Source organism: Rhea pennata, chromosome 1, assembly GCF_028389875.1.
Source record: "Rhea pennata isolate bPtePen1 chromosome 1, bPtePen1.pri, whole genome shotgun sequence".
NCBI classification, from domain to species: Eukaryota; Metazoa; Chordata; class Aves; order Rheiformes; family Rheidae; genus Rhea; species Rhea pennata.
The window spans coordinates 190,971,821-190,996,139 of record NC_084663.1 but is presented as its reverse complement, the minus strand read 5'-3'; the positions used below and the strand labels follow the sequence as shown (position 1 = coordinate 190,996,139).

Below are 24,319 nucleotides of genomic sequence, written 5' to 3'. Positions count from 1 at the left end.
TATATATACATACATATATGTATGTATATGTATGTGTATAAACAGATTATTTATCAAGAGTGGGAACTTTTATGATTTTCAAATTCAAACTTGATAAGTGCTACATATGAACCACAGAAGGAAATGAATCTTAAAAAAATTAAATGCCAAAATTGAGTTCATGTAAGTGTATTGTATAAAGGGAACCAGAATATGCCAGCTTCAAGAGGAAATTAAAAACAATACAAATGCTTGCCATTTTTAAATAGTGGTTTAAACTAAGCAGTAAGTAACGACTGAAAAACAGGAAAAATATTTGAACTAGATCATCCATCTAAACTTCTTCAGGCAAATTTTAGATTTTGTCACATGATGGGTAGAGTCACAGAGAGCCATCACCAAGAGGGAGATACCAAAGAAAAAATTGCTATCTTTGAATGTGCTTTTTTGGGCATGTAAGATCTTTTGTTTGTTTGTTTGTTTGTTTGTTTGTTTGTTTGTTGTAAGTGAAAAATGTTTCAGCTAAACTAACTCTTCATCGTTTCTTCTTAAAACATATGCTTTGTCTTTTAAAGAATCTTGATTTTAAAAGTAATAGCGCTGTCACATAAACAACTTCAAAGAGAACTCTATGATTTTGAAGCACAGGTGCCGGAAGAACTTGTTCTGTAATTCTGACCACATATAACCTCACCTCAGTCAAACCGAATGATGCAAGTTGGCAGGAATACTGGTTGTAGAGCCTTTTCTAAAATCAACGGCTGCTGTTAGAGTGCTGAAAACAAATATTGTATACCTCTCTAAGGTGTATAAATCAAATTGACAATTGTATCTAAGCTTATTAGAATCAAAAAGCAGAGAATAGTTGAGGCTGGAGATGAGGTTGAACCTGTGGAGATAGCCCTGTCCAAACCTCTTGCTCAAAGCAGGGTACTAGAGCAGATTGCTCAGGACAAGTCAAATGTTGAGTACCTGCAGGAATGGAGACACAACAACCTCTCTGGGCAACCTATTGCAGTAACAAACAGTTACGGTACACTAATCTCACAGTAAAAAAAGGTTTTTTCTCATATTTAGACAGAGCTTGTTGTACTTCAGTCTGTGCCCATTGTCTCTCATCCTCTCACTGGGTACCACTGAGAAGAGTCTGCCTCAGGCTTCCTTACTCGCTCCTATGATGTATTTATACTTATTGGTAAGATACTCCCTGAGTCTTCTCTTCTCTAGGCTGAGCATCCCCGCTTTCTCAGCCTCTCCTCATGTATCAGATGCTCCATCCCTTTAATCATCTTTATGGCTCTTTGCTGGACTCGCTGCATTTGCTCCAGGTCTCTCTTGTACTGGGGAACCCAGAACTGGACATAGTCCTCCAAATGTGGCCTCAGCAGGGCTGAGTAGAGCAGCAGGATCACCTCCCTCAACCTGCTGGCAATACTCTTCCTAATACACCCTAGGATACCATTGGCCTCCTTGGCCACAAGGGCACATTAGTGGCTTATGGTCAATGTTGTCCTCTAGGACTCCCAGGTTCATCTCTGCAGAGCTCCTTTCCAGCAGGTCAGCCCCCATCCTGTACTGGTGCAAGAGGTTATTTCTCCCTAAGTGCAGGACTCTGCACTTGCCCTTGTTGAACCTCATGAGGTTCCTCTCTGCCCATCTGTCCAGCTTATAGAAGTCCCTCTGAATGGCAGCACAGCCCTCTGCTGTTTCAGCCACTTCTCCCAGTTTGGTATCATCAGCACACTTGCTGAGGGTGCACTTTATCCCTTTATCCACGTCATTAATGAAGATGTTTAACAGCACTCGTTTGAATATTGACTAGTGACTGGCCTCCAACTGGAGACATGACACTAATAGTGCTTTTAGCTCAGCAGTTTAGCCAGTTTGCAGTGAACTTTGCTGTCCACTTATGCAGCTTGTATGTTTGTCTGTGAGGTTTATCTATGAGTACTTGTCTTTTAGTTTGTCTGTGAGGATGTTATGGTGTTGAAAAATCTTACTAAAGATAGGATAAACAATCCACTGCTCTCCTTTCATCCACTGAGCCAGTCATCACATCAAAGAAGGCTATTAGGTTGGTCAGTTATGATTTCCCTCTTGTAAATCCAAGCTGACTACTCCCAATCACCTTTTTTATCCTTAATATGTTTAGAAACAGCTTCCAATAGAATTTGCTCCTTCACGTCCACTGGGGCTGGGGTGAAGCTGACTGGCCTGTCATTCCCTGGATCCTCCTCCTTCAAGATAGGAGTTATTTTACTTTGCTCTACTTACCATAACATTTCAGAAATTGTTGAATTTGGCCTTGCGGTGATATCTGAACACTTCCGTCAGATCCCGTGAATTTCTGAATATCTAGTTTATTTAAATGTTTCCTAACCTGATCCTTCTCTACTGATCATAAGCCTGCCTTGCTCCAGGCTTTCCTACTGGAAAAGAGCCTACGATTTCTGAAAGTAATCCTTACCAGTAAAAATGTGAAGAAGGCATTAAGTATTTCGTTCTTTTCCTTGTGCTTTGTTACCAGGTCCCCTGCCCCATTCAGCAGTCAGCCCACATTTTTCTTAGTCTTCCTTTCACTGCTGATACACTTGTAGAAGCCTTTCTTACTGGTCTTCACAGCTCTTGTTAGATTCAACTTCAAATGGACTTTGACTTTACTAACACTGTCCCTGCACAGTCAGACAGCATCTCTGTATTCTTCCTGGGTGATCCTGCCCTGCTTCCCCCTCTTGTACACTTCTTTGTCATGTCCAAGTTTTGTCCGGTGCTCCTTGTTCATCAGTAAAGACCTCCTGCCACTTTTGCTTGATTTCCTGCATATGAGGATGGATTGTACTTGAGCTTGGAGGAGGCGATCCATGAAAATCAAACAGCCTCCTGCACCTCTCTTCTCTCCATGACTGTATCCAATGGGATTCTTCTAAGCAAGTCTCTGAAAAAGCCAAAGTCTGCTCTCCTGAAATCCAGGGTTGTGTTCCTGCTTTTTGCCTTGCTTCTTCCTTTAACGATACTGAATTGCACAATCTCATATTACTCTCACTGCAGCCAAGGCTTTCCCAATCTTCACATCCTCAACCAGTTCTTCTTTCTTTGTAAGTATCAGGTCCAACAGAGCACTGACTGACTTTTTGTCAACTTCTCAGTCACCTGTGTCAGGAAGTTGTCATCGATGCTCTTCTGGATTTCTTGTGCTTTGCTATGTTGTCCCTCCTGTAGATGTCAGGTCCTCCCATGAGGACCAGGGCCTGCGAGTGTAAGACTTCTTCCAGTTTGTTGAAGAGGGCCTCATCTATTATTTTTTTTCTGATCAGGCAGTCTGTAGCAGACATAGTGTCACCCCTGTTGGTCTGCGCTCTCAGCTGGCTCATCATCCTTCTCAAGGCAAGGCTCCATACATTCGTGCTGCTGTCCCACATAAAGAGCAAATTCTCTCCCTCATCACATTAGTCATTCATAAAGAGGCTTGAACTAGTAGAGAAGAAGGTAAAAGAGGTAATATCACTTCCTGAAATTTTGGCAAAAGCATTACTGGAACACTGTCTACAATTAAGAATTCTTTAATTCTTACAATTCTTACAATTAAGACTTCTTTTAAGAGATTGCAGAAAAATTGGATAGAATGCAGAGAACACTCCAGAGTGAACTGTGCTCTGGAAACCGTATTTGATGGTGAAACTTTCCAAGAAAAAATATAATGAACTTAAGGACTTTGACTTCTGCTTTCAGAATTTGTGCAGAATCTGATGTTGATGGATTGTTTGAAATTTGAAATCCAGTAGATGGACATTGAAGTAGGAAAAAATCAAACTTCTGGACAGACAGTACAATGATCACTGAAATTATCACAATTATACTAAGATGTAGTGTAATGATCATAGTTTAATAGATCATTGGAAATATTCTATCAAAAATGAGATGCAGATTCTCCATCATAAAAGCATTACAAATTCAGAGCTAACCTAAAGCATTCAACTGAGAAGTCACTACCCTCTAGAGTTGTTTCTACTAAAGATAGTAACACCTGCTAGGGTGCCACTACTTCTAAGTAAGGCCTAGAGTTAGGTAGACTCAATCCAGGTATTAATACTGATTTTTTTTTAATGGATGGTTTATTTCAAGTTGTGTAATGGACTCTGTATAGGAATTACAGGGTGAAATTCAGCCTGGATTTTCCTAATTGTTCTTTTTGGTCCTTAAAACATCCAAGTGCTTCCACAGCCATTTAAGTTAATGGAACAATGACTAAAACTTCTGAAAGAGCTTTTTAAGTTTAATTTTTACAGATACAGGGACAAGAAAAAAGGTACTGAAAAAAGCCTTCTAGAATTTTCATTCCCTCTCTGGAACTAATAATAATAGAGATAATGCAAAACAGTTGCAAAAAAGCCATAATGGACCTCCAAAATTAGTAGAACCCTTTTTCCCCCCCTCAAACAAGAATTAATATATTCCCAGTCTCAGTACTGTGCTCATACCTTATATTGCTTCTAATATACTGAGCTAAAGAAACTGGAATCATTTAGCAGTAGATGCAAGAATGCTTCCCTGCTGTTGAAATGTAATAACATCCAGTAGTTGCTTTGAGAAATTGGTAAAACTAAACTGATAAATAAAGCAGTTTTATGATCTGTAATAAAATCATATAGTAGCAGCTGCGGGAGGTAGTTAAAGGATCGTAAATCTACATGGGTGTTGACAGTAGTGCTTTTACTGTCTTTTCTGTACATTTCATCTTTGTATGCAGCAAGTTCTGCATGTGTAGGTAACTAGTAAGAGATGTGCAGCAGCCTAGAGAATAGCTCCAACCTACTTTACTTTTGGCAGGAAGCAATAACTGAAGATTAACATAATCTGTGTGTTATAGTATTGAGGTGAACAGAGGACATAGTTCTGTTCTCAGTTTCTCAATTGATCTTACATTAGAATATTAATTCGTGTAAAAAAAAGGTAAGACCTTGTTGCTTATTGGCTAGTCTTCGTGTTCAGAAATTATTCTTTTCCAAGATGAAGAGAACTGTTCTGCTCAGAAATGAGCTATGGTCTCAATATTTTGATTCTTTCTTGTCTTCAAGTGCAGAACTTCAAGAATGTATATTGGAAGGATAATTCAGTGTTTAAAATTTCAGGAGCAGTACAGTTTGACCATAATGGTGACAAAATCAGTCCAGTAACTGAAAAAACTAAGAATAGGAAAAACTTTAAAACATGTAGATTATATCTACATAGATGTAGACATTTCTTCAAGAACTCAGTTACTTTTCTTAGTTTTTTTTTTTTTTTTTTTTTTTTTTTAACAAGGGTGTTCTCAATGTATAGCCAAGTGTTTATTGGTTCAAAGTATTAGGATGCATTTTATAGAATATTTTTTATTGGATAGAAATATGGAGGTACCTACACTGACTGGTTATTGATTTCTAATTTAAAAAGTAAGCATTGTATTGAACATCTCTAAACATAAAATACTAAACCAGTATGTGTGAATATACTGAATCTGTATATTTTATTCAGTATCCTTCAGAAGGGAATGCTGGTAGCCAAAACAATTTTAGCTTGTAGAGACAAAATGTGATGTTCAAAAACAAATTCAGGATTGTGGGAGATACAATTCCCTAGTTAAGTTTTTTGAATTAAAATAATGCTCTAAAGTCCCAAGGAGGTAAATAAAATTTTGAAACCAGCCCATAACATGTCCTGTTGTTCATATTGTAGAAGTTAAATTTTGCATGTTTAAACTTCATGTTATTGTACAAAATCTAGTACTGTGGTAGTGCCAGTTATATATATATATGTGAGTAATGTGCTGCTACGAGGGAATTCACTGCTATGAGGTCATTGTGCAAACCAGATCCATGTTAAAACTCCTCAAAACACCTGGGGGAATTGCAGTGTTTTATAGGGAGAAGTTTTTAGATGATATATTGTCATCATTCTTTAGATGAGTGTATTCACTGCTGAAGTTGGCTGGAATAGACAATATCTATTTTTATCTGTTCATTCATAGATTATACATTAGATTTATTTTTAAAGGAAGGTGCCTCCAAGGCACTCCATGGATGATTGGGTGAAAGCCTGTACAAAGGGCTGGGGCAGGGGAGAATGCTCTTTGTCAGGTTCTCAGCTGAGTGTCCTCACTCAGGGAGAGATTTCAGTACCATAGTCTGAATTTGGGAAAATAAAGCTTTTGTAGCACCTTAAGATACCACAAGAGGGAAAGAGCAAACCAAGCCATGCCTCAAGGTTCACAAAACTACCTTGAGGATCAGAAATCATGATGGAGTTTGCTGCAACTTGTAAGCTGACTGAAATCAAGACTGGAAGTAAAGATCTCCATGCAAAGACCTGTGGGGAGGAGAGTTGTCTATAGACATTATTAATGTTCTTTCCAGGTTGATCATTCTTTTTTTTTTTTTTTTTTTTTTTCCATTTAATAGAAGTATTCAATTCATTGCAATAAAAATGGCTTTCTGGAATCTTTTCCTGATCTTTTTTTTGACCTTTTTAAGAAGAATATTCCCTCAAAAGAGAACATATACACTCAAAACACCTCAGGGTCCAGTCCTACCACCTTGTTTTGTAAGGTGCTCGTTTTTTTCAGAAGACAGTGCTTATCAGTTATGCTCTTGACAATGAGGAAAGAGGAAAGTCTGATTGTCTTTCATTAACGTACACGTAGACATTTAACTGTTTTGGAAGATGGAATCAAGTCTGTATAGCTACACATTTTTTTCTGCATATTAGTATCAAGATTGTATTACTATAGTGGGGTAGATTAAAGATGGAGAATTTCAGCAGCTATTGAGTAAGCTGAAATCTGAATTTAATATTTGCATGTGCCTCTCACCTATGAAAAATCTAGTTAAGGTGTTTGATGAAATGTTATGACAGTGAAACCATTTAAATCATCATTATTGTAGTAATGTGAAATTATTTTAAAAGTAGCCTACATTAAAGAAATGAGAACATGTTAATTACAGGGCTATAAGAGTGCATACATATATGTTCAAAATTAGTAATGTCTGTTTTTTATACTTGAAGAGCTTAAGTACAGAATTTATAGATGAAGTTCACCATTTAGACCTTGTATTTGAACTGTTGCTTATTTTTATAACCTATTTAGTAGCAAGTTAAAAAAGTTTTCAGAGTAAAAGGCTTATTAAGTGTGCTCCCTATTAATGATAGCAGACTTCTTTTTATTGTGCTTTCAGAAAGGAATAGGTGACATAATTGTAGTCATGGACTTAATTTTTTTTTAAATGCTGTGTGTGATTTGATTTATAAATTTCCACCAAGTAACTTTGCAAAATGACATCTAAGAACTTCAAAATCTATCTTTACAATGATTTTGATTTAAAATATAAATATGGAAATACATAAGTTGTATGCGTTATCCATCTTTTTGATATTTCTCACAAAAAAGTTGGAGGCCATTTCCAAGGCTGCTTTTCTAAAATTGTAGTTCTTTATCAATAAAGATAAAAAATAAATCCACAACTCAGAAGATTAAAGCTTCATAGATCATAGTCCTGTCTAAATCTTCAGTCCTCATAAATAAATAGTTCTCTGACATAGTAATTACCGTGCATGGAACTTGTGTGTCAAACCAGCTGCTTTCTTCTCCCAACTCCATAAATCTGCAAGGCATTTTTCAAAATGTAAACATGACGTTTGGTTCTATGAGAGATCTTTCTTTACAACTTAAACCAGACTTACTATTTTAAGTAATGAAGAATTAGGAAACTAAGGGCAAAACCTGACAGATAAGAGATTTGCCATCTTGGATTTTGGGGAATTGAAGAAAAACCCTCTGATTTTTAGAATGTAGCCTGGAGTTAAGTTAGTGATGAAAGTTAGTAGCCCTGAAAAAGGCACCCGGAGAGGAACGGTAGAGCGAGAGACTACATGGGAAATTATATTCATTGTCCAGAAACTAATTTTTCTTACTAATGGTAGTTTAAAATAATATTTGAACCTTGTGTAATTAATCGATTGCTCCCCTTTTTACAGTTTCACTAATAACTCTTTCTTTTCAGTTTTCGCACTAGCAAAGGTGTTGGGTATTCTGCTCATTTTGTTGGCAACTGCTTAATAGTTACATCATTGAAGTCAAAAGGCAAAGGTTTCCAACACTGTGTGAAGTATGACTTTCAGCCACGCAAGGTAAGCAAAGTAGTATTCACCATAAAGAATAACACTGAAAATGTAACAAAATATTTCCAGAAGGAAGAAGTAAAATTCCTGTAGTGCCATAGTACTATTATTAATCTATAATTTCTTATTTATGAGGAGTTTCTCCGACTGTCATGCATACATCAAGGCAAGAATCAGGTCAAGAAAAACACAAGAATTTATGAAGTAACACTTCTATAAAGTCAGCTAAAAAAAATACTGCTCATTTAGCTTTAGATGTAGAAGAATTTAAATATTTATAAAATGATTGCATTTTATTTTTTAAAGTAAAGTTATAAAAGTCATTCTATTTTTGAACATTCTGTAGTTGGTGAATTTGGTGCTGATGCCTGGAATGAGTCTTCTAGCAGTGACTGAGGTTCTTTACCTGCTATTGGGAGAAATAAGGCTTTGTACTTTCTTCTGTCAGTGGTGTTTTACAATGTCATTTTTTTATTATTAAATGTTGATTATTTCTCTAGATCATATTAATGTTCGTTTCTGCTGTATGGCTAGTACTCGTTGGAGAACAATGATTCTTTCAGCTTTCAGCTTTCAGTCAGTTGGCTTAAGTGCTGGCTTTTGCGTGGAGCATTGTATGTTTGTCACTGATAACAGCCCTATATGTATTTTGCTGTGAAGCTCATTTCTTTTATCCTGCCTTATAATCGTGTATTGAATTGCAGTGCTTGGGGGGTGGGGGGATTGTTTTTGTTTTGTTTTGTTGTTGTTTGAGAAACCAGCGTTTTATGGAAAAAATGCCATTGTTCTTTCATCACGTTATGTTCTTCTATTTTTCTTGGTTCTGATTTTTCATTTAAAATCAGTGATTCTAGTTTTACTTTATAGCTTCAAGGTTGGTTGTTTTTTTATTTTAACAAGTAAATTATTTTTCTAGCATATTACTAAGGGATGTATATAACTTTATTAACCCATATCTGCTGAATGTATTGACATAGTAGATTCTGTATTGCAAATTTTACTTGATTTTGAAGCCAGAAAAGAGTTTTGAGGACAGTTTAGTTCTCCTTTGAAGTAGCATATTTGATGCTACTGATAAACATTCCAACCGGGGAACAAATTAAGTTGTTAGCATTTGTATTATGCTGTTAATAACTCTGAACTCAGAATTCTGTTCTGAGTGTTACCTGATCATTTATTTTCTTGTTGATTCAGAAGCAGTCTTTCATGTTTTATTGAGATGTTCTTTTGATAATTTTTACTATAAATGACTGTAGTTTGCTTCTAATTCTGAGATTTCTTTATGCCATCACTGGAAAATTTTATTTCTAGTTATTCTATTTAAAATAATTAATTCTGGAATCCTAGTAAAATGTATATCTGATTATATGAATGTCAGTAGCAGATTATAATCTGCTAATTTGCTGAAATTTATCAAATTATAATTTCCAAGCTAGTTTCATACTTCTCAGAGATTTTACTTCATAGCTTTTAGGTCATAGCTCAGTTTTTAGAAAGTATTTAAATAAGTCATTTATAATATATAATGGAATTGGTTTCAAAAGATAGTTCACATGATTTTTTCCATTAATAATTTGTGTATGCGTGTATGTGTGAATGTTCATGAAGTATAATGGAGGAAGGAAAACCTGTCAGATACAATCTCTAACATAAATCAGAACATACCCTTTTTGAAGGATACATTGATTTTCTTCTTGTTGTTGGGGGTTTACGTTGGTGCCATTGTTTGTATGTCGAGTATATGGGTTTGTATTTAAAAGCAATAGCCATTTACAAAGCAGCTCAGAGTCTGGCTATGTTTTAGTTTTAAAAGTGTGATTTGACCATCAGACAAACTTTTTCTGGCCATTCACTTACAGATGTAGGCATTTTAGCAGTAGATTTTGTCAGAAAGATTGTCCTTGTTAATCTTCTGTGTAATGATTGTTTTTATTTTTGTTGAGTCGCAGTGAATTTATATACTCAGGCCACCTAGTCAGACAGCTTTACGTAGGCAGATCAGGAAAATATTAGGTGTGTGTGCAGATCTTCCAATTTCTGACTCTGTCATTTGCAACCACTGACAGAACAATATGTAATCCTAATATAATAGTTTAAGGTGCATATTAAGTGATGACTTTATTTACTTTATAAATTGTAATTACTGTATTGTAACAGCAGCATAAAATAAAGACAATCAGTGGGCACACATTTCAAATGGCACATATAGTTAAGAGTGAAGAGATACGGAGATCTTACCACTGGAGAAGTGATGCCCTGTATTAAAGAAGACTGAGTCTAATCAGATAGGTAATTCTGTTGTAACAGTCAGTAACAGAATTTCCATGCACTGAAATTCAGTAACTAACTAAGAAGAGCATACTATCTGAATATAATTGAAGTTCATGATGAGGATGATTATAGCATTTTCTATGTACTGGGAAAATCAGTAAAGATGAAAAATTAGAAAGCTTAGTAATAAAGAAAAGCTTGCATTACTTTAATACAATCTGGGTTACATTAAAGTTCAGACTCTTAAATATGAGAAACATATATGTTTTTTCTTTTCTTTTGGAAGTTGTTTGAGAACTCAAAAGGGTCCACTCTTGCTTGAATTATAACTTGAACAATGCTTGAATTTGAATTTGCAGGATATTTTTTTAAAGGAACTGCAATAAAAGAGAGATAACTTCTTAAAAAAATGAAAGAATATTGAAAAGGTGAAAATGTTTAATAGTGATATTGCTTAAAGGCAGAAGTGCAAAAGGTTAAAAGTAGATAGATCATCCATGCATAAATAAATAAATAAATAAATGCTTCTCAAAATGTACCCAAGCACAGAAAAATAGTGGAGATTATTCTAAGTAAAAGAAGTCCTTCATAAGGTGGAAATTGGATCAAAATGAGGAAAAACTAGGAAAGTGTAAGTTATAGCAAATTATATGTAAAACTATAAGCTAAGGGTTTTTTCTCAGTGTAGAGGGCCAATTAGATGATTAAGGTTTAATAGGAGCCCTCTAAGAGTGCAGCATCGTAACAGAAAAGATAAATGAATTACTAGCATCATAGCTTACTACAAGAGCAGACTAAATGTGATGTGTCAGAGGAAGTAACTCAAACTGAAGTGCCAGCAGAAGAGGTATAGAAATCAATAAAAGGAATAGTAATTACTTGTCAGGACCATTTAGTAGTCACCCCCAAATTCTAAAGCAATTTGAATATGAAATTAGCCAAACTCTTAATTGTGGTATTTAAACTATTTTGTTAAAGAAATGATTGATTGAAAAGGGTACAAATTTGAGGAAGAACAAAGCCTTCACTGATATTTAGAGGATTGCCTAATGTCATGTCTGATTTCTGAAATGTGAAAACGGTGGAAACTATTAAAAAAATGGGAAGGAGGAGTTAGTAAACACATAGGTAAATACAAATTATCAGGGACAAAGCAATGTACTATTAAACATGGCATTTTTGTCTCACGGTTTTGTTGAATTATTTGAAGGAGTCTTAATGTGCATGAGAACTGTTTTGAGGAACAGGCATTATACTCCTCTGAAAACTTTTAAAGAAATTAAACTATCATGGAATAAGAGAATTGATATTGGTTAAAAGATAGGGGAAAAAGGATATGAATAAAGTGAGCAGGAAGCTCAGAAGGACCTTTATTTTTCTGTTAATGAGGTGACAGTGCATACTTTAATACAGTGGATTATGTCATCCTGTATTGCAGGAACTAACTTTGACAAGCTATGTAAATAATTTTGTCTAGATTTAGTTACAAATATGACACAAAGACTAAACATTTTTTAAAATATTTTCACTCAATAAAAACAAATAACTGCTTAAAATGTAAATTTAGTTATTTCAAATACAAGAGGCAAAAGAGCAGATTTTTTACTTCACATGATTCTATTCCTGGATGCCTATACCTGTACGTAAAGAAAAGGTTGGTGCTTTTTGTAGAGCTTGCCTTGCAGGTCAGCCTGACCAGAGGTAGATAGTGCTCTGAAATAGTAGCTGTACTAGAGATTCCATCCTATTGCATGAAAGGAAAGAGACTTGGGCTGTGAAGATACATGATATTAAAGTATTAATCAAAAGCTGTGTGCACAGTTGAATGGTGGTTGACATGAGAAAAGATAGTCTCTTTATAAGTCATATCATTTTGCTAAAGTTTGTCATGGGCTCCAATACTATCTGCGGGAGTCTGTCTTGCTCTTTTTAGTTTCTTAGTAGGATCTCTGCAGACAGGGCTGCAAAAAAAAAAAAAAAAAAAAAAAAAGATTAATGAACTATTCAATTCCAAATGAATGAGTTGTTTATTAAATTTAAGCTGCACACAGGGAAAGGCTTACCGAGCTAGTATTTTGCCAGAAATGCTCTTAAAGCACTGTAAAAGAAAAATCACAGATAGAAGATAGATGGATAAAATTTGGGTCTTATGGTTGCGAGCTTATTCCTGCTACGAAATATCAGAACTGTGAATATATAAGTATATAGTTATGAAATGTACAGCTTTTAATAGTACCATTGCAGTGAGTACCAGCTGTTGTGATGGAAATACTTAATATCATCTGCACTTAGTGGAGATTATTGTTAACTTTAACCTTTGAAGGAAAGGGATGGCAAGGGAATTTTTCTTCTACAAGATTTGTGTTAGGTGCTATGGAAGCTTTGAGAAAGAAGCACTGATTAAAGCAGAGCTCTAGCTGAATACTCTGCACCTAGTTTCTGGTTAGCAGAGTTACCATCTAAGCTTCTAAACTGTTTGAGTTATGAATATTCTACTGAATTTATAGTGACTATTTCTTTCTGAAAAGTAGAATCTATCCATAAAACTTGAAAGAAAATTTGCTTTGTGGTGGTTTTTTTTTTTTTTTTTTTTTTTTTTTTGGCTTGCAAAAATACTTTGTTCATTGTTTCTTGAAAAAAAAATTACACTGGCAGCACATGATTTGGAAACCAAAGCCGTAGCAGTATGTTCTTAATGTAGTATTACCCAATAAATCTGTTTACTTGGACACACAAAAAGTGAGATAGTCTTACATATTGTTGTCTGGCTAGTAGATTTGTTTTTTTTTTTTTTTTCTTTTTTCCTTTCTGGTAACTATAACATTTTAGGAGGAAAGTGAAAACACATTTTAAAAACCAAGAAAATAAATATGAAAACAATCTTTCGAAATGTGTTAGCATACGGTATAATTTGGGGGCTCCTACAAACTGCAAGATTATTGGCAAAAGACATTTTGCTATAAACTTTTTGTTTGTTTGTTTGTTCTGTGTTTTTTCGGATTTCAAAGTCATTGTGTGAAAACTGCTTGGTTTTGTTTTCTCTGATTCAGAGAGGCAGGGTTTTTTTATATTAATAGGCGCTGTGTCTACTTGCTGCAGCTCAGGGAGCCAGCAAGTCACCAAGTGAATCTGAAACTTATAGCAAGACACTGTGTTGAGAAGTCTGAAAGAAAAGTTGGGTACTAATTAATTGGGTGTGTGCTCAGTATTTACTTGATGAGAGACAGAAGAAATCTAACAAGATAAGGTTAGATTTTTGATTTTGTTTTGAATACTTATTTCCTTTTTTATCAAACTAAAAAAATCACCTGCATTATTTTACTCATTTTTAATGCAAAAAGATCATCTTCAAACAGTGAAAATGAGAACCTAGAGAAAATTACAGGTTTATAAAAGATATACAAAAGTTTTTAGTATGTAGCATATATGTACAGTCTTTTCTTTAAAATAGTAATAGCTATCAGTATTAGAATGCCTGCAGTACTTACTCTGTTTCATGTCTGCCTTTGCAGCTTGAATAAATGTAAGAGAAACTATTGAAGTTTGCCTGCAAATAGGATTACTTAAGATCTATTCAGTTTTAGCATCACATTCTTCAAGTGTCAAGGAAAAGCAAGGCTTTCAGTATGTAACTGATATGATGTTAAAACATTTCTTTTTCTTCAAAAATGTAATAGCCACTTTTACTGAAAAGAATTCACTTGTGACTTTATATTCAAGGATCAGTATGTTTACTGCTTACACTGAAGTGCATCCAAGTGGAAGAGACAGAAGGATTAATAACATATGCAAAGTATCATGTTTTGAAAACAATACGTGTACATATAATTTTTATATATGTATATATAAATAGATTAATATAAAAAGAAATGTATACATCTGTTACGTATACATCTGTATTTTTCTTAAAAAGGTAGAAAACGTAAGAAGTTTGTTTTAATTATCTAGGTTGAAAACTGAATGGGAAACTGACATTTGTAAAACACAGTCTTTATATATATTAGAATTGCATTCCTAATGATCAAAATTTGTTAGGGCTGCGTGTTTAAATATTACTTAGCAGACTGTACTATTTATCTTATAAGAGTAAATATGGAGAAACTGCCTATGGCATTTCCAACTGTATCCATAATTACTATGTACTGAGGAAAACAGGTCAACAGGTGTAAGATATGAAAATTTTTAATAAAGGGTAGAAAGAGAAGAGAAACTTTGTACAATGCATATATCAGTCAGATGTTTCTTGTGTGCATCCAAACTACATCCTTACTTAGTACTTTTTTAAAAAATAAACCTTTATGACAAATGTAGTAAACAATTCACTGTTTTACATAATCATATGGCATATACTACAGATGATAACATTATTGGTGTAGAAGAAAGCACTCTCAATTACTTAGAGTGACTTCTCCAATTTCTTGACAACTATTCTATAAGATATGTAATTATAAAATCAGCCAAGATGGAGGAAAATTTGAATGTTGAAGAAATCAGTGATTTATTGAGACAGGAAACATTTTAAAACCAGTGAATTTCTCTATTTTCTATTGTCTATGGAAAAACAAACTTTAATGTGATCTCTTATCAAGGTAGAACAGAAGGTGAGGTTACAAAATGAACGCATTTTCTATTCACTTTTTTTTTTCCTTAGTATCAACTACCTAGGTTTTTAAAATCAGTTCTTAGGAGATAAATCGTCCCTGAAAGTTTGCCAACTTGACTAGTCATCTGAGGAGGAGAAAGGCATCTGCAACAAATTTTTTTGCAACTGTGTCAAGGACTTGGAGAGTGGGATTTAATGCCTACTACAAGTGCTCTTTCTCCTGTACTGGCTATCTAAGAAGCCTAGATGGTCACCTTGAAGTAGGCATCTGACTGAAAGTGGTATTCATAAATTTTCACAGTTGGATTTACCAATTATCTGTAAATAATTTGTTTACAGGTTTGTATTTTATCCATGAGGTTCTCCAAATGCTAAAGCAACTTAGAAATGAATGAAATAAATAATACAGTTTCTGCGTGAGGGACTTGTGTTGTTCTTGTTGACTTATATATGTTTGTCAGAATTTTACTCAGTTTTAGGAGGATGTGAGACAGAATTCCAGAAAGATGTTTCAATTTGGGATATTAAAATGGTTTATATGAGATATTATAAATATCACAAAATATCACATAAATTAAAGCTGTTGGAGTTTAAACTAGTTGGCCTGTCACTTAAAGTGGTTAATTATGAGGGGCTACCTCTACTCAGAGCATCAGAAATACTACTTTCTAGGCTGGTGGTTGGCAGTCAAGATCATATAGATAAGAAGAGCATACTGCATAACTAGTTGAAGTTATTCTAGCTTTGAAAACATGTTATTACTTTTGAAGACATTTGTTAACTGGGCTAAATCCTATGGGGAGATGCATTTTATCTTTATGAAAATGTGTGTACTAGGTATTCCTAAAAGTAACTGAGTAACTGTTAAACAAGATAATTAGAATAATACCCCTAGGGATGCAGAAAGTCTCTACTTTGAAAAAAAGAGACTTGGCTAAACATAAAAATCAAAAACAATAATTAAAGAAGAAGCCAAAAAAGGAAAAGACAAGTAACTAGTAAATTACCATTCCAAATAATCAGTAAAATACTTAGTAAAGTAATGGCACGTTTATTCTTGGTAATCCTATGATAAAATCTACAAGACAGCTAATATAACTGCAACAAAATGGGAAGGATAAAACCAGCATTTTCAATATGAGTCATTAATTGAATGAATAAAATTTTCAGTATGGCTGGATCTTTTGAGGTGCTCATAAAGTGTCTTGAATTGCTACATGCTGAGTAATTACTCTAAATGTGTATATTTGTGATGGTGATAAATTTGTAAAGAACTTCTTAGAGAAGGTCTTTAGTAATTAATTTAGTAATTAGATTACTAAAATATGAAGTAGTGCTTTCAGTGCAACTGATCTGAAATTTTACAAAATCATAGAATGGATGAGGTTGGAGGGGACTTCTGGAAATAGGCTAATCCAACCCCTGCTGAAGTCGGGTCAGCTGAAGCAGGTTGCCCAGGACCATGTCTAGTTGGGTTTGAGTAATCCCAAGGATGGAGACTCCACAGTCTCTCTTGAACCTCAGTGTTTGACCAACCTCACAATTTAAATAGATAAATAAATAAATAAAACCCCATTTTCTTTTTGTGTTTAAATGCAGTTTCCTGTATTCCAGTTTGTGCCCTTTGCCTATGGGCACTGCTGAGAAGAGTGTGTCTTTGTCTTCTTTATACTCTCCCTCAGCAGATATTTATACCCATTGATAACATCCCTCTTGAGCCTTCTCTTCTCCAGGCTGAACAGTCCCAGCTCTCTCAGACTTCCCTTACATGACAGATGTTTCAATTCCTTAATCATTCTTCATGAAAATAAGCTGGATTGCCTCTAGTATGTCTGTTTTCCTCTAATTTGTGTATATTTTGAAACCATACAGACAAATTATAGTTATGCATGAGCTGAGTTGCAGATCACAAAACTTTAAATTTTGTTCCCAGTGTGTGATCTTAGGTTAATTTGAAAGTTGAATTTTAAAAGAAACTTAAAGCTTTTTCTTCTTAAACTTGTTCATTGGAGACTTAATGATTTATTTCAAACATGTCTATAGTTGTAGGCATTTTACTGTGATGGTTTCTTAATTTGATTATCTAATACTTTTTAAATCATAGGACAGTTGTCCAAAATCGGTAGAGTGATAAAATACAGAAATAAAATCTTGTAAAGCAATCTAGACTGTCTCCTAAAATGGGCTGTAAGATTTGATGTTGTGAATTTTTTTTTAGCTGTGGTAGACAGAAAGATATGAAAATTGTTAATGTAAGTGAGCATAGAACTGGATTGCAGACCTCAGCTGTGTATTTTATGTTACAGTTTTCAATGTATTGTTTTTAAATTATACTTTCAGGAATTGAAATGTCTCATCTTTTGTAATTGTATGCATTCATCTTTAGCTCTAATTCTATAGAGGGATTGAGGTAGGTCCACTGTTATGTTCAGATGCAGTTCTGTTGACTGGACTTGAAATTCCACTGCTTCATTTTTTATTTTAGGGGGATTGCAAGGATTCATCTATTCATATACCTTTACAAGATTTAATCATTCATTTTTAATGCCAATCATTATATTTTTTATAGCATAAACACTGACACTATATACTAATTTTCCATTTCTTTTCAGTGGTACATGATAAGTATTGTACACATCTATAACCGCTGGAGAAACAGTGAAATACGATGTTATGTGAATGGTCAGCTGGTATCCTATGGTGACATGGCCTGGCATGTTAACACAAATGATGTAAGATTTTATTTTGTTCCTTCTTCATAGCTTTTAAGCACAAGAAAATATTTGAATTTCAAAAGAAATTGAAAAAGAAATAGAAAATATATTCTGTATTTATTTTCTGTATATCTTTGCAAATTTTTCTGTAGTTTTTTAACTCTACCCTTTAATCTGTCTTCCTTAGCTATGTTTTTAATAAAATATAAGATTATACACTTTTTTCTTTAGACAGTAATAGGTTTTTATTTATTTTGAATAGCTACTTTAATGAAATAGGCAGAGATTTGATTTGTAGACACTTATAGCTAATATTTTTAATATATGGTATTGTATATAAGACAAGGATAAAAAAAAATAATATTTAGCTGTTTCCATAGGAAATCATTGTGGTGTTTAGATTTTACAGAATTAGCTAAAAATCATTCTAAGTAGTTCTTAAGAAAAACTGGTTCATTCAGCCAAATGACTATACATGTTGCTCATGCATAAAAAAATGCACAGTTTTATATCACATTAAGTTCTGTGTTTGGTTGAAGAGGAAGTGTTTTTAAGTGAGATAAAGATTTCTATGGTGTTTGTGTTGATTGAGCATGAATATTAAGAATATTAAGAACTTGCTGTAGAACTGAGTAGCCTGCATTATGATCAGAATCCTATCATTTTAAGCATTGTACAAATATAGTAAGAGATCATCACTTCTTTGAAGAATTTACAATTTTAAGACAGATAAAAAGGCACATAAAGAAGAAGGAAAAATTAGAGTTGGAAAAAAGAAACATGGAAAAATGTCAATAGATTTATAGTTTTAAGTATAGTCAGCCGTCTGAAGTCTATTTCACAGGAATAAATATATTCTGATTCTTTTATTGATTGATTTGACATTAGTGAATAGACAATTGACCAATATTAAAGACATAGTGCTAAGCGTTAAGGAATTAATATTTGATTAGTACTCTAAAATAAAAATTGACTGCTGCAAATTACATCCTTGAAGTACTAAAGAATTTTTTTGAGTAGTAGACTTTTACAGAGAGATGTGCGCCTTTTTTGTCTGTCCAAGCCTATTAAAAGATGTTGAAAGATATAATATATTGATTTGGCACAGCATTCTACAGTTCTACTTATACTTCAGCTCAGAGCAAAGACAGAGTGGTACTGTGTCTGCTTGTAGCACAGGCAAAAAAACATTCATGTTTGCCAGAAGGTTAAGTATACCTTCAGGTACACCTGAATAGGTTAATTGGACTGAGTTTAAATTGTATATTCTTAAAGGGAATGCATCAGACCTTAGATTGTTGGGGTTTGTTTATATACACATACATACACACATATACATATATATATGTATGTATATATATAATTTTGTGTATATATATATATATATAATATAAATTGTTTTAATGAAATCATATAAATGCTTCAAAATGTTTTTGTGCGTCCTTCTCTTCTCTTCTGCCTTGGAAGAGATGAGAGGTGCATAACTCATGATGTAGATGACAGACTCTTTCTTCTGGCCCAAAGATTTGGATGGAGGAGGCAGACAAAATAATTCTCTTGTCCCCTGTCCTCCTATAAAACTGTGCTGGATTCATCAACTTGCCACAGTTTTCTTGTTTCATGTTTATAATATAATACTCAGCTGGTTCTGACTGATTTCCTTTCTAGGCTAAGGAAGCTGTTTTGTAGTTAGGGAATTTAATTTGTGTCATAGTTTTCCTCATCCTCTTTTGCCAAGTTCTAGAGTCAAAGATGTGTTTGAAAGGAATAGAGTTTAAATATTAAGTATTAATAAAAGTAAGAGGCCTCTGCTTTTCAGAGCTTCTAATAACTATTCTGTGTTTTTCTGATAGAACTGATACTTACAAGAAAAGGCAAAGCTTTCAGTTTTCACAGGGCATGAACTCTTGGTAATCTAAACATTTGCTGATGGGTGAGCATGTGAGGATTTAAAAATTAGCTGAGCTCTCAGGGGATCTGTCCTAAATTACTAGTTATTTGTCAGGGAAATGATATCAGCCCTTAATGACAAATGCTTATCATACGAGATCTGGTTAAGATCATATCAAGCCATTCGTTAAGTTACCAGTTCAATGTGTCCAAGTTTCAGACTAGATTGCTTAAATTTCCATCAATATTGCACTCAAAATTTCATTTTAGGCAGAAGGAAATACATCTTAGATACAAAGCCAAGAGTTTATTGTAAGTCTAATTAAAGTCTTAACAGTATAATGGAAAAATTATGATAAGTCTGGTTACAATATTACTGACATTTTTAGTTCAATTGATAGTTCAACAGTTAAAATTGTATAGACAAAATTCCTAGTATCTACCCCTATTTCTGATGCTGTGCTCATTCTCCATTTTCCCTCTGGGTCCTGAGGTCGATGGCTGCAAGCTGGGGGGCAGGTGGGTGCAGTGAGTTGCCAACATCCTAAACACTTTGGGAGGAGAATTATGTTCGTTTCTTCATCCTCATGCTTGGATCCTCGTGGGGTCATCTTTGCATGTGTGCTAACATGGTTTTAAATCTTGCTTTCTCCACTGATCTGCAATTCCATGTTACATCTAAATTTACTATATATGGTATGTTTTTACATACATTGGATGCTTGCTTTTTGTTATTTACTTGATGCTCAAAGCTGGTTTTACCCAGTTCCCAAGGTTTAGTTTCTTAAAGCATCAGTAATTGACTACTGATGTATTGTTTGTAGCCCCAGGGCCTCCAGTATCATCCCGTATCTCTGCTTCTCTACAGTATGTCATGTATCCACCCTTTCAATGTTTCTGCTGTCACACTAGGCCTCTCTTTCTCTACACTGCATCATTATGCTATGGCGATCAATATTTCATTCCATGAAATATTTGAAGATATTCTTAAAATTATTGCTTTTTATTTTCTTTATAAATGAAAGATTCTTTATTGATGGATCTTGAGGAATTGTGTTTTGTTATTTAAAAATAACAATGGTGGAGAAGACGACTCCTATTTTCACTGCTGTCTTCATTCAGAGCTATGTGGAAGTTATACTGCTCTTAGCAGAGAGAGCTAATTTTTTCATCTTTTCTTCACAGTATTCTTCTCTACTTTCTCATAGCACAAAGAGTGCTCAAGTTTCTTAAGTTTCTTAAGGCAGGCTTGGTTTACAAAGCTTTAGCCATTTCGATATAGAGATCTTAAGTTTCTACTAAAGTTTTACTTTTTTATGTCTGCTGGATGATAGACTTTAAGTTATAAAAAATACCAGGTATCATGATCTCAATATTATTTTATAAAAAAAACTATTAGAGCAAAAACTAGGAGTGGAGATATTTAGGGAGGATATATGAATGCAAGCAAGGGTGTGCAGAGGGCATAAAAAGGAAAAGAGGAGAATGAATACTTGAGTAGTTTGGCACTATTTTAAATTAGCCAGAAGGAGAAGTCTATGTTCTGCCTATATTGAAACTTTCCTATTTCATATGAAGTTTGAGTTTTTTGAAGTAGGGGCTTAACAAGTCTGGAGCAATTTTCCAGTTTATCTGTTAACTTCTACTTTAATACCCTCCACTATATAATTTCTTAAATCTCATAAAAGTGTGAGATGAAAATACTGTGCCATAATAGGCTTTGTGAGGAAAGAAAACACTATGCAAGTCAGCCAGTCATTTCTCTTTCTTTACATCATATGTTGTGCATAACTCTTCAGCTATACATATTTAGAAATTCAGGTTATAGAAACAGATATTGATAATCCAGAAAGGGAGGCTATGGATAGGAGTTGCAAATTATTTTCTGGACATGTAGTTGTAGGGCAAAGTGTATCTTCCTCTTTTCAGGTTTTCCTTAAATAAACACATTGTGAGATAATTGACATACAGTTTCATTGAGAGTCTTAATTTTGAGGATTTGGCAAATCTGTGATTTTTGCAGGGTAAAAACCTGCCTGTATCACAGATTCATTTTTCCAAGTTTTAGACAGTTCTTGCTGTGTTCAGTGGTATGGATACATACAAAATACATTTTCTAAAAAAAACGTTTTCCAGAGGATTTTTTTTAATATTTGTAAAATTCCTTTCATTAAAGACAGTCCAAGTATTTCCCTTAACTGTGCTAAAATTTAACCTTAGTCCAAATGTAAGAAATCTCTCTGGGCACAGAGACTGGACACAGTCTTACAGATGTGGCCTCACAAGGGCTGAGTAGAGCAGCAGGATCACCTCCCTCCACCTGCTGGCAATACTCTTCCTAATGCACCCAGGATACCATTGACCTTCCTGGCCACAAGGGCACATTGCTGGCTCATGGTCACCTTGCTGTCCACTAGGACTCCCAGGTCCTTCTCCGCAGAGCTGTTTTCCAGCAGGTCAGTTCCCAACCTGTACTGGAGCAAGAGGGTTGTTTTTCCCTAGGTGCAGGACTCTGCACTTGCCCTTGTTGAACCTCAGGAGGTTCCTCTCTGCCCAACTCTTCAGCCTGTCCAGGTCCCTCTGAATGGCAGCACAGCCCTCAGGTGTGTCAGCCACTCCTCCCAGTTTGGTATCACCAGCATAATATAACTTGGTGTGGAGGCACTCAGTCCCTTTATCCCAGTCGTTGATGAATAAATTGAACAGGATTGAACTCAATATTGACACCACTAGCTACAGGCCACTGGCTAGACTCTGTGTGTTTCTTGTATTAAATAAATCTAAATGACTATTAAAAAATGGAAACTTGAAAAAAAAAAACAGTTTAGTTAACTGAAGGAAATCCCAGATTAAAAAACCTGAAAGATATTTCATAATCTTAGTACAGCTAAAAAGCTAATGCTCACCTGAACATAAACTGATGAACTCTGTTGTTAATTTGGGGTTAGTTTTTGAGGCAGATGCAGAATATGAAAAGAAGCTCAAGATACTGTTTTGATAATGGAAAGAAGACTTTATAAAAATTCTTTATAAAAAGAGTATTGTTCTTATAAAAAACTATAGAATTTTGTAAAGAACAAATTCAATAACGAATTTGTCTGTCACTGAAAACTAGAACAACAAAATAAGAACAGGATTTCTTTCTTTATGAAGTTCATGTGAAGTTAAAAATGTACAAATCTTAACAGTTCTGTTGTCAGAGATTGATATTGAAACATTAAGTATAATGAACATAAGACATTTCATTATCTTTTCAGTTGCTCACTACCATTTAACAGATAATGCATGTTGATTAAAATATTTTTAGATTAACAAAATACTTACTAATTTTCATTACTGAGTTTGTTGAAAGGACTCAGTTGAATATTTTTTCTGATAGGTTTTGTGTTGATAGAGCCTGTGATTTTTTTCCCCCCTAGATAGATCTAACATGACCATTTCTCTTATCTTTTCATGTCATTTTTCAATATCTGAATTTTACCCCTTGTATCCAACAAGAACTGGAAAGGAAATACCTCAGTCAACAATTTTAGTATGTACCCTGGAAAACACTGAAGTAAAGATGCAGATGACAAACTCTGAACTCTTTAGACAAGAATCCCTTTTTCCTTCTTACAGGCCTATTCATTTAGATTGGTGGCATTAGCAGTTAACCATTTTGACTCCATTCTATAGAGTGATTAAAACTTTTATTTGGGTGAATCTGAGTAACAGAGAGAACTGAAAAAGCAGGCTTTGTAATGCAGATTCTACTTGTTTGATGATTGGTTCAGAAAGTGAGGCCATCTACATTTAGTCTTTCTGTTAAATAAAGTACATGTGACACAAGGAAGCTGAGAGAATAGCCTTGCGAACAATGCAGTGCTACTAATGTAGTACTCTGTGTTGCATATTGCTTTGTAATTCACCAAATCTTTGTTCTAAACAGTTAAGTTCTGAACTTTTTTCATCTGAAAGCTTTTTTTCTTGTAAGCACCAGGAAAAAAAATGATTTCTGTAAAACAAATTTAATCTGAAAGAACAACAGCACTTCATTTAGTGATAAATAAGAAATAGAAAGATGGAGACCGTTGTGCATCTGGAGGGACAGTTGTGGGAGGGAGAAATGGAAAATAACAAATCTTTTGACTGTGGAAGAAGTTGAAAGGCAAATATAAGATCAAACCAAATTATGTTAGGCAGTGGTCATGGAAGAAGATTCTGCACGGGTTGGAAACTAGAGAGATTCATACTTATATCTCTGTTATTGATGTATCATGTGATCGTGGATAATGATGTCAGATATGAACCAGCTCTGGACTAGGAGTTGTTTAGCTTTGTTGGCACAACAGCGAGGGAATAGTGTATCTGAACATGTTTGTTAAGTTAGAAATCACTCAACTATTTGAGTAACAGTGATAGTTCTGATTATAAGGAAGCAACTTTCAAGCTTTCAGATTTTCTAGAAGGAAATAGGGAAGGTTATTTGATACTTGAATATACTATTTTAATTTTCTCTACTATGTGTCAAACAACAAAAACAAATGCTACTCGTCAGTCATAACAGAATTATAATACTGAGCAAATATATACCCATATGTATATGTAAGTAAATGCTACTATATTCAAAATGAAATTGTTCACTACTGGTAATCAGGTATTGAAATATGAAATGATTGATTTATTATCTTAATTACAGCCTTCCTTATATTTTGGTTCATTAGCCGTACAT

General features: G+C 34.2%; 1 protein-coding gene across 2 annotated transcripts in view; it reads left to right on the top strand.

Annotated features, from left to right (window-relative positions):
• The window catches only part of NBEA (neurobeachin), a 519,777-nt gene that overhangs the window by 106,657 nt on the left and 388,801 nt on the right, over nt 1–24,319 (top strand). For both annotated transcript variants that reach the window (XM_062567111.1, XM_062567112.1), the window contains exons 6-7: nt 8,013–8,139; nt 17,617–17,736. In XM_062567111.1, the coding sequence (XP_062423095.1) occupies nt 8,013–8,139; nt 17,617–17,736 (247 nt within the window). The remainder of the gene's footprint in view (nt 1–8,012; nt 8,140–17,616; nt 17,737–24,319) is intronic.